Here is a 14,648-nt window from a genome sequence, read left to right as displayed (position 1 = left end):
AGAGGGTACAACAGCAGAAGGCTCGTCTGTGATAAACTCTCAAATCCCGACATTTTTGACAACCCTCCCCATTACACCCCTCTTCACTTAATGGAACAGGTAAAGGGGCTTTTGATGTGTTAACCCCAACCTTACCACTCTTCCCCTAAGATGAAACCCTAGAGTAATAAGGTACATTCTCAAAGAAAGTAACATCCATGGATACAAATCTCTTTCCTGAAGTTGGTTCATAGCAACAATATCCCTTTTAAGTTTGTGCATAGCCAAGGAAAATACATTTTGAGGCTTTAGGGTCAAATTTGGAACGATGAGGGCCAAGAGTTTGCACGAAGAAGGTACAACCAAAGGTTTTAAGAGGGACAGAAAATAACTCTTTATTAGGATATAAAAGAGTGAATGGAGGTTTCATGTCAAGAACTCGTGAAGGGATTCGGTTGATGAGATACACAGCTATGAGATTGGCATCTCCCCATAAATGTATAGGCACATTGGAGTTAAATATGATACTTCTAGCTACTTCCAATATGTGCCTATTCTTTCTCTCAGCCACCCCATTCTGCTGAGGGGTATGAGGGCAGGTACTCTGATGGATAATCCCATGGTCAAGAAAATAAGAGGCTAGTGATGTTTTAAAGTATTCTCTCGCATTATCGGATCTGAAAATTTTGATTTTTACCCCAAACTGGGTTAAAATCATCTAATGAAAGGTTTGGGTCAGGGTAGGAACTTCATCTTGAGAACGCATCAAGTAGACCCAAGAAAACCGGGTTAGTCATCAACAAACAGCAAGAAGTATCTGTACCCCTCCATAGCAGTGATGTGATATGGTCCCCAAACATCGGTATGCACAATGTCAAAAGGAACACTACTTCTCTTATTACTTAATGAATAGGTTGTTCTACAATGCTTTGCAAGCTCACAACTTTCACACTTTAAATTGGACATTTGGATAGATTCAAATAAACTAGGAAACAAGCTTTTCAAAGACCTAAAGGATAAATGGCCGAATCAGTTATGCTAAAGCATGACTTGGCCAATAGACTAAGAAACAAAAGACCCTCTAACTTCACTACCTTCCCACTGTGAATTTCCTCCAAGCAGATAGGTTCCATTTGTCTCACGGCCAGTCCCAATCACCTTCCTTGTCTCCAAGTCCTGAAAAACACATTGATCAGGAAAGAAGGTTACTGAGCACTTCTGGTTTTTAGTAATGCTGCTAACTGAAAGTAAATTGGTGCTAAGTTTAGGAACATTCAGAACAGAAGATAAGGAAATGGCACTAGACAACTTGATGTCTCCCTTGCTAGAAATGGGAACAAGTGATCCATCAGCAATAGACACCTTGTCTTTACCAAAGGATAAGTGATAGGTAGTAAATAGTGAAGGCAAACTAGTCATATGATCAGATGCTCCTGAGTCTATTACCCAACAATGTTCAGTGTTACCTGGAGCTGAAGCATGATAAGCCGAGGCCTGTGTACCTGAATGAGCAAATGCTGAGGTGGGAGGAGCTGATGTTGTGACTGGCTGAGATGATGATGCAGCTCAGACAACAGTTAGAGTGTCTAGTGGTGCTGCTCTTGTGCCTGATGAGGTTGCACAATCAGTAGTAACAACTGTATTAGCATTCCCCTTTTTATTCCTGAGTTTTGCTAGAACTAGATGAGGATGTAGCTTCCAACAGGTTTCTTTGGTATGCTTAGGTTTCTTGCAATGTTCACATATTAGGTCCTTCTTGTCTTCTTTCTTCATATCTCTCTTCTTATCCCCTCCAAACTTGGGTTTAGTTGCTGCCAAGGCTGATTCAAGTGGTGAATGCTGTAACACAACTTTCCTTCTACTTTCTTCACTGTGCACTAGAGAGTAAGCTTGTGATAGGGTTACACTGTCTCTTGTTAGAAGCTGTTGTCTTAGAATGTCATACTCAGAATTCAGACCAGCTAGAAACTCAAATACCCTATTGGTTTCAGCCTACTTTCTGTAGGTCTATGCATCTTCTGGCTTTCTCACTCAATTGTTTCTAAGTGATCAATCTCATGCCACAAGGATTTCAAGGTGGAAAAATAAACCGAGACTGGCTTTTCTCCTTGCTTAAGGTTATTTACCTTACATTTTAGCTCATAGGCCCTAGTAACATTGAGGGGTTGGGAGTAGGTTTCTTTCACGATATCCCAAATTTCTTTAGCTGTTTTTGCCCATAAATAATTTTAGTTGATATGTAGCTGCATGGAGTTACATAGCCATGTCATAACCAAATAGTTCTCCTGAACCCATTTGGTATATATTTGGTCCTCCTTGGCTGGTTCCTTGACATCTCCCAGTAAATAACTTAGCTTTCCTCTACCCCCAATAGCCATCATGGCTGATTGGGCCCACTCTAGGTAGTTTGACCCATCAAATTTTACAATGGTAATCTAAAAACTGTTCTCAGGTATGCTACCACCACCACCAGCCCCTAAAAGGTTTTCCCCTTGTCTCTTACACTCCATTCTTTGTCAAGAAAAGGTTAAATAATGCCTCTTGTATCACTGAGACTGGGTAATTACACCCAGAATTTGCTATAAGCCAAACCTAAGGTCAAGAAACAATACCTTTCTATCACTAAGACTGGGTAATCTCACCCAGAATTTGTTAACAGCCGAACCTACTTTATCCTTCTAGGTTGGCAATCCACCCAAAAAGGTAGCCTTCCAAGAACAACTTAGAGTGTAGTGCTGAAACTAACTGCAGCCCTAGATTTGGGGGGGATCTCTCAGTCGCACCTCTTAAAGTAACCAAAAAATATTCTTTTAATGTATGAAGAACTGTTTAGGAGGAAAAAACTTTCAATCGAACCTTTGAAATAACCAGAAAAGGTAATCTTTTAATAAATCAATATCAAAGATTAACTTACTTCAGCAAAACTCTGGCCACTACCTTCAAAAATAAGTTTGAACCCTAATCTTGAGGGTTCTTCCTTCCGACTCTTCCTGATTGCTGGTCATCCTCTGATGCTTCACCAACAATCTCCAAGATTCAGTTGATGATCCCTTTTGCTGGAAATTTTCCAACCCTAGGAAATTCTTATGCAGCCGGTCATGTCAGACTATCATAAGATTTTCTAGGTTGGCTCTGATACCATGTAGTCGTATGAGACTACTAACAGCCCAAGCTGTGGTGTATAATCAACAGGAAATTAAGAAGATGAGAGGAGAGAGAGAAGAAGAGAAGAAGAATTTGAAGGAAGGCTTTCAGAAAAGAAGAGAGTGCTTAATCTTCCGCCCCCCTCTTTCTATTTATATTAATTCTGAAGTAATGATAAGACTGCTTACATGGAAAAAATAAAATCCTAATAAAAGACTAATAACTAATTGTGGACTGACTTAAATAACTAATAGTTGTATACGAGTACAATAGAAAGAGGTGGGGACCACATTAGTGGTTTCTACAATGGTCATTCTCACCACTTTGTTTCCTACCTTGTCTCCGTTTTCCCTTACTCCTCGGGTTTTTGCGTGTGTTTGTTTTGTTCATAATCTAGGACCAGGAAGGGACAAGTTAGATGCACGGTCCATTAAGTGTATCTTCCTTGGCTATTCCTGGACCCAGAAAGGGTATAAGTTTTATAACCCTAGCTCCCGACATTCATTTTTGTGTGCTGATGTTACTTTCTTTGAGTCCATTCCGTTTTTCGCAGGGTCAGGTGACGTTTCTTCTTCCTCACCACCTCCTCCTCTTCCAGTTCCAGTTGAGGACCCATTCCCCTTGTTTCGGCTGTGACCAAGTCTTTGCCTCCGGTGCAACTTCCTATTGAACGACCACCTATTCGTCAAGTGTATACACATCGACATGTACCGACTCCTTCCCTAGCTTCATCGCTGTCAATAGATCTGGTAGTTGTTCTCACACTAGCTCTAACCCCAGTTTCTAATCTTGATCTCCTGATTGCCTTGCGGAAAGGTAAACACAATTTTACTCTTCATCCTCTTTCTAATTATGTTTCTGTCACTCACCTTTCTGCTTCCCATCGCCAGTTTATCTCCTTGTTATCTTCTATTACTGTTCCTATGGATGTTTAGGAGGAAGCCCTTGCCTCTCCAGGGTGGTGCCATGCAATGGAAGAAGAACTCTTTGCCTTAAGTCATAATCATATGTGAGATCTTACCACAGTTCCTCCTAGTAAGCAGGCTGTCAGTTGTAAGTGGGTATACATTGTTAAGAATTTACCTGATGGTAGTGTACAGCGATTAAAAGCTAGAGTGGTTGCCAAAGGGTATTCCCAAATATATGGTATTGACTACACGGAGACCTTCTCCCCTGTTGCTAAAATTGGTTCAGTTCATGTTGTGATATCTCTAGCTGCTATGTATGAATGGCCTCTTTCAGCTTGACATAAAAAATGCTTTCTTACATGGTGATCTACTTAAGGAAGTCTATATGGAGCAACCACCGGGATTTGTTGCTTAGGGTGAGGATGATAAGGTGTGTAGACTAAAGAAGGCCATTTATGAACTTAAATAGTCTCCTCGTGCGTGGTTTGGTAGGTTCAGTGAAGTGGTAAAAAAGTTTGGTATGAAACAGTGTTAGGTAGATCACTCGGTCTTCAGTCATGACTTGCATGCTAGAAAGATCTTATTGGTGGTATATGTAGATGATATTGTCATTACCGGGAGTGATAGATTGAAGATCTTTCTGTAGGAACACTTTCAAAAAAAGGACCTTGGTAAACTAAAATACTTCTTGGGGATAGAAGTAGCAAGGTTTAAGCATGGTATTAATTTGTGTCAGAGGAAATATGTTCTTGATTTGTTGGAAGAAATAGGATTATTAGGTGCCAAACCCGCTAAAACACCTATGGAATCAAATACTAAGCTGAACAATGATATGGGTGAAGAGTTTGAAGATCCTGGAAGGTACAGGCAGTTGGTGGGTAAACTAAACTACCTAACCATTACCCGGCCAGATATTTCATTCGCAGTTAGTGTGGTGAGTTAGTTCATGCAGAAACCTCGGGTTCCACATTGGGATGTAGTTCTAAGGATTATAAGGTATTTGAAGGGAGCTCCTAGTTGCAGGGACGGGGATGGGGAGAGGCTCCTCATCCCCACCCTGCCCTGTTGCCATTCCTAGCTGAGCCCATTGTTGCAGATGATATACCTAACACTGTTGAGCCTCAACTCCTACATTCAGATGACCTTGATCTCCCAATTGCAGTTCGTAAAGGGAAGCATCGTTGTACTTCATCCACTGCTCATTGTATCTCCCAATTTCTCTCTTATGATGGACTTTCACAATCCTATAGATCCTTCCTAGTCTCTATTGCTACTATTCCTATTCCTAGAATAGTGCAGGAAGTTTTATTGGTACCTGAGTGGAAAGATTCAGTGAAAGTAGAAATGGATGCTCTTGTTAAAAACAATACATGGGAGTTGGTTGACTAGCTTGAGGGGAAGAAACCTGTTGGGTGTAAATAGGTGTTTATAGTGAAATGTAATGCTGATTACTTTGTAGAAAGATATAAGGTCAGATTGGTTGCAAAGGGACTCGCACAAACTTATGGCATAAATTATTTTGAGACGTTTGTACCAATTGCCAAGATGAATACTATCAGAGTCTTTTTATTCATTGCTACAAATTTCTCATGGTTACTGGCTTTAGAAAAATTTTGCTATGTTCAAGATCAATCAGATGATACTCTCTTCTTTAAGAAAACAAACTCCTCTTCGACTTTGCTTGTTGTCTATGTTGATGATATTGTAGTAGCAGGAAGTGACATTGGTGAGATTGACTCCCTTAAGCAACTTCTTCACCAAGAGTTTGAAGTAAAAGATTTAGGGGAACTATGCTACTTCTTGGGAATTGAGGTAGTTAGATCTAAGCATGACATCTTTGTCTCCCAAAGAAAGTATGTTCTTGATTTGTTGGAAGAAACGGGGAAGTTAGGAGTTAAACCAAAAAGTGGAGAGCTTCTTGAAGACAGAGTTATGTATCAGCAGTTGGTTGGGAAACTTCTTTATCTTTGCCTAACATGACCAAACATTTCTTATGTTGTTAGTGTTGTTAGCCAGTACATGAATTCTCCCAAAACTACCCACCTTCTTGTAGTGGAAATGATACTTGCCTATCTGAAGAGATGCCCAGGAAGAGGTATACTCTTCAAGAATAATGGTCACATGAAAATAGAAGCGTACATAGATGCTGATTGGGCTGGTTATGTTGATGATAGGAGATCTACCTCCGGGTATTGTGCTTTTGTAGGGGAAAATCTTGCTTCTTGGAAGAGTAAGAAACAAAATGTTGTTGCTCGCTCCAGTGCTGAAGCTGAATACAAATCTATGGCTAATGGAGTGGTAGAAGTGTTATGGTTGCCATCTTTACTTGATGAGCTGGGTGTTGAATATGAGAAGCCTTAGATGTTGTATTGCGATAATCAGGCTGCAATTAACATTGCTCAAAATCCGATACAGCATGACAGAACTAAACACATTAAAGTGGACCGACACTTTATCTGAGAGAGAGTTGCATCTCAAGAAGTGTGTCTTCCCTTTATTGCGTCAGGTATGCAGCTAGCCGATCTCTTGACTAAGGCGGTTACAAAAACCAAGTTGGAGACAGATTTATGCGAGTTGGGAATGACTAATATCTACTCCCAACTTGAGAGGGAGTGTAGAGATAGTTGTTAGTTGTTAGTGTGTGCCGTCCCTCTAATGTCTTTATATTTATTTCATGGTAGTTAGGCTAGACATATTTGTATTATATTTATTTCTGTTTCAGCAGGGGTATTTGTGTAACTTCACTAGTGTTAAGTTACAAACATATAAATACTAATCTGATGGGGTGGCAAGTCAACCTAATTGCATCCTTTTCTCCTCCTCCTCCTCCTCCTCCTCCTTCTTCTTCTTCTCTCTTTTCTTCTGTTCGTGATCTTCTTTTCTCTTCTTTTTCTACTGAACTTGTATCAGAGGAACAAACAGTTTCTGGTTTCTTTTATCCAAGTGAAGTCATAACAAGAAACATTTTTTTTTCTGTTTATTAGGAGCTGCCTCTATTCTAGGAAGTAAGTACTAAATTGGTAATCCTCCATAATAGGGTGTTTTCTTTTTGGATAGGCAACTGATCAGAGAAACTTATTTGATACTTAGAAAAAGAGGGGGTTACCAGTGTTGAATCTAATTGCACTGACATAGTAATTCATGCAATTAGGTCTTGTGTATAAGACCTCATTAATATTGGTCATTATTCTTCTAGCCAATTAAATCTTAAGTAAACATATTAAATTCATCTTAGATTGTGTAAAATACTAGAAACTTTTCTTAGAGAACAAGAATAATGAAGATAAAGAAGATGGGACGGTTTAAAGACCAAAAGAAAAATATACTAAAACCACGAGTGATACAAGGCAGCAGAGATGAATTATCTGAATAGCTTACAAAAACAATCTGAATCAAAAGGCTGATCTAGAAAGGAAGGTCTATCCTTAAATAGAACTCACCTGAACCCCTGCCCCCTCTATAACCATGTTATCTCCCATGGTGTTGCCCAACCTTGGACTTCATTAAAAGGAGGCACACATCATAGAGGCCAGGTAACCAACTTCTTTAATAGAATGTGATAACCTTCAATGACATTGAACCACATCCAGAGAGCAGTCCACAAGGTCATGAGTCATGACTCCTATGATGATGCAGATATGAAAGAAAGGAAGGAATCCATGGAGAATTAAATTAGTTTATCAATTCCTGCACCAATTTCAGAATTTTTGGGTCATAGGATATTGGTATTGTTTAAATTTCTTCTTTTGTATTTATTTTCTAGCTGCATGTGTGTAAAGAACAGGGTTTTAAGTTTTCCAGAAATTTACTGTTATTTCAAAAATACTATTTATGGTAACTTTCAGACATACTATTTATGGTAGTTCATGCAATTTCTATTTTTAATAATTCCTGATGCATCTATATTAAATTAGTTTAAGCAGGACTAGAAAAGTGTTATTAGAGTTTAGAGTTAGAGTCCTTAGTTTAGTAGCCGTATAAATTACCTATGGACTGTCTTAGTTTTAAATCTATTAGAAGCTGATTTGGTTCAGTTTTCTAGTCCACATTGGAGCCTTTAAAGAAACATTTACATAAGTTGAGTCTATAAATAGTCATTGTTTAAAGAAACATTTACATAAGTTGAGTCTATAAATAGTCATTGTAATTGCAATTTGCAATTAAAAAAAAATATTTGATGAAATAGTTGTGATTTGGAACAGAAAATATTTAATGATGAATCAATAAAATAATGCACAAAAAATCAAGAAGAAGAGGGTTCAGACCTGAGAAGAGGAGAATAGATGATTTAGGGCAAGATAAGAATGGTTTGTGGGGTTGCTAATCTGTCCCCTCTCTCCATATAATCGAATTCTATTAACTTGATGTAAATACAAAGACTGAACTGCCCTAATTAAGTGGCAGCAATATAAAATAAATAAAAGAGGGCTATGTAGCCCATTGCATAAACAAGCCAATAGCTGTTAATCATTCCCAAATTGCTTACATACCATTGTAACTTAGGCTTAGAAATCCCCTTGGTAAGAATATTGACAGCTGCTCTTTTGAAGCAATAAATGATAGACAAACATCCCTAAAAGCAACCTTTTCCCTTATGAAATTGAAAGAATGGTAGGATCCATCTAATGGACGCCATAAAGGTTGCGGAATGGGTGGGGCGAATTTCAAAAATTTCCTACCTTCTCCCAACTGGGAATCATATTCCCTGAATTTAGAATACAATATTCAAGGATCTACTTGAACCCTAATCAAACCAGATCTGTACCAAAAGATAAATGGGAGGATTATACCTGATCCGGAGAAGCAGTATCTCCCAAAGTTGGTGTTCACGCCCAAAGAATGCTCCAAGATCTGTCCCTGCTGAAGATGACACAGCTGTGGATGGAACAGAACCAGCAGGGTGCGTCCTACACACTGGATCCTTCACAAGAATCCCCTGGATGTACTAAACACTGAATTCTTTCAGTCTTTCTTGCAAGACTGATGTCAAGAACTGGTTTCTTGACTTTCTTTTCTGCAAAGATCAAATCTTGCAACAATGCAGATGGCGGCGGCAGGAGGAGATTTCCAGAAACGAAAAGGCTGAACTGTTTTCTTTTCTGGAGAGAATGAGATCTAATCTCAATTCGCAGGAACCTTTCTTGCTTACCAGAACCTCTTGGATCGAAATCTGATTTCTCTCTCTTGGTTCATTCGAAAATCTCCTCTCTTTTCTTCTTGATTAAGAAATCTCCTAATTAGGAGTTATCCCAATCCAAATCAGTATTTGGATAGGGGATAATCTTAATCCCTTTCCCAGATAGAGTTAGCTTACTCCTGATCTTATCAGGAGGTTACCAGATTCAAATCTGATTTGAATTTGGTCTCTAAGAGTGGATAAGGCTAAGAGCCCAATCCTTTTTGCTAACTGCAATCTCAAATTCGCCCCATTGATGGGTGATCATATCAGCCCACTTCGAAATGGGCTTTTGGCCCATTAAGTATTCAGTGTTTAATTAGTTTCCAATCTGCTGCCCAGTTGGGCTTCTTTGTATGGCGTGGGACCCAAGCATTGATCTACACACCAGCCACATGGGTTCGGCCCAGCCTTTAATACAAGGCCCAGCCAAATTCACTGAAAATCTCAATGAACCCCTTGAGTCCATCGTATGAACCCTATGGGCCCAACACTTACATTAAGTGGTCCCTGGGCCAAGCCATCTTATAAAAACCCAGGGACTGTGGGCAGGTGCAAGATTAGCCCATCAGGTATTATCCTAAATGGTCTTACACTTAACCTCTCAGCCCTTAATGATCAAGCACTGCCCGACAAGAGAGGACCTCTCCCTCGGCTGCAAGGAACAGTGCCGCACTCTCCTCTCACATGGATCCCGGGAATTAAAACCATTTGCAAACATTTTGAAACCGTACATATATATGTAAATATATTAATTTTGCAAAAACAAAATTCCAACGATTGAAATCAACTGCCGGCAGTTTGGTTTCCATCAGAGAGAGTGCATTCCCGATCATTACCCTTTGTCCGACAAAGTGGCTGATTCTGTCACTATGACCACCCACTCAGATGAATTCTCAAACTGCCCCAACATACCCAGGTTTTGATCCCCACTAAGGATCTCACTGATTGGCATATCAAAGGCAGCCTGATCCAACACCTAGTGAAGTGTCATAATCGAGTCTAGGGGTCAGGTGTAACTTTCCAGTTTTGCCCATCTATCTCCAAGGTCCAGGGCAAGACTGGAAATCTAGTCCGGTTCAAGGATTCAAGTAATCCCATGCTGTATGTGCCTCGGGTCTTACCCTGATGGCTGAGACAGGCCATCCCAACACTTGGTGGCACACCAGTATCAGCCTTGGCAGGATAAATCTCCCCAGACTTATCCAGCGGCTGTGAACATTTAAAACTAACATGAGTCTCTACAAATGTCCAGTTTTAGGGTTTTACACAGAATTAAACCAAACAACATGAATCAAACATGCACTTTATTTATTTCCACTAAATAACAAAAGTACATCAAAATGATTGAAGCTAAGGGCATACAAAACTGTCTAACAGAAATGTCTATCCACTTCAATGTATTTCATTTGGTCATGCTGAATAAGATTATGGACTATAGGCTTTGACATCCCCCCTCAAAGTTTTTTTCTTATATTTAATAAAAATTCTATGGTGGCTGCTCCTCCATCGAGCTCATATTTGGGGTTAAAAAAATAAGATAATGGGCTATATTAATGGCTGCTTGGTTATCACAGTAAAGCATCATTGGCTTCTCATGAGTAATACCAACTCCTAAAAAAGAGATCTAAGCCATAATAATTCCAAAACACCATGCGCATTGCTCAATATTCTGCTTGAACTGATGACCTTGCTACTACAGATTTTTCTTACTTCTCCAAGAAACTAAGTTCCGACCAACAAGAGTCCAATACCCTGAAGTAGACTCTGTCAACCATCAACACAACCAGTCCAAGCTACACCAGTGTAAGCCTCTATCTTCATGTGCCCATGATTAACAAATAATATTCCTTGGCCTCAGATGACTTTCAAGTAGCAAAGTACCCTTTCTGCTGCAGCCAAACGAGTATCACAAGGAGCATATATGAACTGCCTAATCACATTGACAGCATAAGAAATGTCTGGCCAAGTCATACACAAATATAGTAGCTTGCTTATTGTAGAAGAGATGGGTCGAATGGCCCATAGACTGTCATTTCATATTATGTTATGTTTCTCTCTGTTATGGGCCTTATTCTGGGCCCATACTCTGTAATGTTCTGTTTTTTGTATTTTCCTGCCCACTCAAGGGCCTCTCTGTAATTTGTCAAAGATTAACTTCTTAATAAGATGTTTAGAGTGTTAGAGAGAGGTTATGTTCAAACCTCTTACTCTCTAACACTCATTGCCGCCAGCTCTCTCTTCTCTTCCTCTCTTGTTTGTTTATTTTCTGGTTTGCATCTAATCTCAAACAGTTCCATACATCAAGTGGACTGTTTTTCAACTCTTATCAACCAACCTTTGAAACACTCCCCACTCCTGCAAAGACACCCCATCTGAAACAGCCAACTTATGGTTGAAATCAAGGCTTTGATACCAAGTTGTGATTCAGAACAACAAATATTTAGTGATTAGTCACTAAAATAATGCACAGAAATCAGGAAGAAAAGGGTTTAGACCTGGGAGGAAAGATGATTTAGAGCAAGATAAGAATGTCTTGTGGGGTTCTAAGTATGTCCCCCACTCACTATATAATCGAATTCTATTAACTTGATGTACAAAGACTAAGCTGCCCTCATTTAAGTGGCAGATATGCACAAGTAGAGGAGGGGGACGTGTCTCATTACATAAAGAGCCCACTAACAATAAAAATAAAAAGATATGCTCACAAACACAATGATAGTTCCCTACAGCCCAATAACCTCAACAGAAATAAATTTTGGTTAATTAAACTTTGGTTGTTGCTAGATTTTTTTTTTCTTTTTTCCCCCTCTTTTTGATTTCTTCTTCTAAGTGATCCTTCTATTTGCCTTTACCCTAACAGCAAGAATTCTTTCTCTGTTCTGATATTTTTCTCATTCTTTGGTGGACAGAAAATTGTCTACTTGATTTTCCATCTCCATTCTTCATCCCTAATCACCTATAGCCCCTCCTTCACCCCACAAAGCCCACCACAAGATCTGAAATTTTTTGGACTCTACCCCATCAAATTCTCTACGGATGACATCAAAAGAGGATAACATACTATAGCACATTTCTCATTGGCTAGAACCAGAATTCAAAAAGATTGGTATCCACTTATTGGAAATCAAATAAAGCTTAATTTTGATGAATTTTCCCTGTAACCCAGGCTATTCGGGCATTGGAAGGTGATTTGGGAAAGTTGCAGCTAGTGTTGGCAGTATTTTCAGGTCCCATAGGTTATGAGGACTCTATAAGAGCTGAGTTGATGGCTGTCTTACAAGGATTAAGGTTGTGTAGAAGGCTTCATATGAGCAACCATAGTGGGGGGAGATTCTTGAACAACTCTTTAGCCTAAGGCTCCGTTTAGTTTGAGGGATGGGAGGGGAATATTCTTCCCTTTCCATGTTTGGTTTGTGGGATGTCATGAGATGGAACGGGGAAAAGGTGGGATTACAAATCTCAATTTTTGGGATGTGGACTCCCAGCATTTTGGTGGAAAATAGGTGGGAAAGGGGTAAATTTGTTTAACAGGAAAAAAAAAACACTTGTAGTGTTTTTAAGAGTTAATATTAGACTCATGATCCATTAATAAATTATTAATAAGACAATAATAAAATAGTTTAATTACAATTAATTAACAAATACAAATTAATAAAATAAAATATTAATAATAAAATACTAAATGACAAAGTATTATTAATTAATTCATAATTAACAAAAATAGTTAATAATTAATTAATTATTGAATAATTAAATATTTATTTATAAATAAATAATAAAAGTATTAATTAATTAAAAATAACTAGTAATGAAAAATCAAAATTATTAATTAATTCATAATAAATATTAACTAATTATCAATATTCATTAAATAACTGATTCATAATGATGTATATACCAATTTAATTTAATTTGATATGGGATTGGTGGCTTCCACTGCTAGGAGGGTATGGACTAGAAGAAGAAAAACCAGCTATCCAATTTCATCTTCTAAGAAAGTCCTCCATTGAAAATGTATCAAAGAGTCAATGTTTTGGTCCAATGAGTCATGCTAATCATGATACACTTAATGACTTCATCTCTAGATTGTGCAAATATCTATACAGAATTTATGTTCTATGTCTATTTTCTTGGCCTTAATTGTTTTCTATTTTTATATTGTAGGTTTTTTGTAGTGCTCTTTGTAGCATGCTTCTCATTTGTCATCATCGGAGGTTTCCTTTTCTTCAAATTTAGGTAGTCTATGATCTTTTACTTGTTGAATAGTTCTGATAACTAAGCTATGACAAAATGTATGTTGTACTATTAATACTTAGAAAATTTCCGTAATGTGTCTAACTGTGTTGTTTCATGTTATATTCATATCTCCTTAATTCATAAAATAAAAATTTTCCTTGTGAAAATTTTAATTGGAAACACTTTATGAAAAAGGAAAATGAAAATCTTGCAGTAAAAAGGAGTTCCTATTTTCAGTTCCACAGGAAGTTATTGCTTAATCCATAGGCATGGGTTTATTAATCCTAGCATGGGAAATTTGATATGATTTTCACATAATGATAATGGCTTTCACATGGAACAGGGAGCATTAGATCATGTAGGAATTTCACCCATGTAACTAGTATTTTATAAAAGTTCCTATGAAATCTTAATATTTAATTGATTGTTTGTCACATCATGCTTGATATATGTTTCTTACGAGGTCTAATCTGCTTTTCACTTTGATTGTATGCAAGTGCACATTATTTGAATTCGAAATTGTTATGCTGGAATAGAACAGATTGTTTGGAAAGCATTTTTTTTTTTAATTTCAAGTTATGTTCTTTCTGTAAGCTGAAGGGGCCTATAACATTTCCTTTGGGGGGAGAAAAACCTTTGGCAGTACCAAAATATTATGATATACAATTAAGCCTGATTTAATTAGCTCTCACCGAAAAGGAGGTGATCCAGCTGCATCTTCCAGTATGACTACCTTGTTGTGACTTCACTCAATCACTATCTCTGCGTTCGGCATCCCACTCCAAGTATGTAAAAAGAGGGATATGGGCTAGGCAGCAGGGCTGGCTTATAATCCTGGTACAATTTGAACACTCCAAGACACCCCTCAAGCTAGCACCTACTGGCTTGCCTGAAAGATACAACATACCTTGGTAGCAACATGAATCAATCTTCCATATCTAGAACACGATGACTTGAAGATTCCAACATGGTGCCATACTTTCAGTTACACCATATCCTCTAGGATCAAATCAGTTGGACTGCACCCATGGTGGATCCTTTGGCTCTTACCCATGCCATAATAAGTCTTCAATTAATGAGATGATGCTCATGGTGGCTTATGGCTCAAGACACAACCAACCATCAAGTTCACATTTCAGCACATTCCCTAGAAATAACAAATTAACAATATACTAGCCAGATCAAAGAGTCCAAACTCCAAC

General features: G+C 38.3%; 1 protein-coding gene across 1 annotated transcript in view; it reads left to right on the top strand.

The window, feature by feature from the left end:
- Positions 1-14,648, top strand: part of LOC104612468 (ion channel POLLUX-like protein, putative (DUF1012)) — a 153,338-nt gene that overhangs the window by 41,324 nt on the left and 97,366 nt on the right. The window contains exon 5 of the mRNA XM_088895082.1: positions 13,375-13,446. Within this exon, the coding sequence (XP_088751208.1) occupies positions 13,375-13,446 (72 nt within the window). The remainder of the gene's footprint in view (positions 1-13,374; positions 13,447-14,648) is intronic.

The sequence above is a fragment of the Nelumbo nucifera genome, chromosome 1 (assembly GCF_055504915.1).
Source record: "Nelumbo nucifera cultivar China Antique chromosome 1, China Antique-T2T, whole genome shotgun sequence".
NCBI lineage: Eukaryota > Viridiplantae > Streptophyta > Magnoliopsida > Proteales > Nelumbonaceae > Nelumbo > Nelumbo nucifera.
This window is presented reverse-complemented; position numbering and strand designations above follow the sequence as displayed.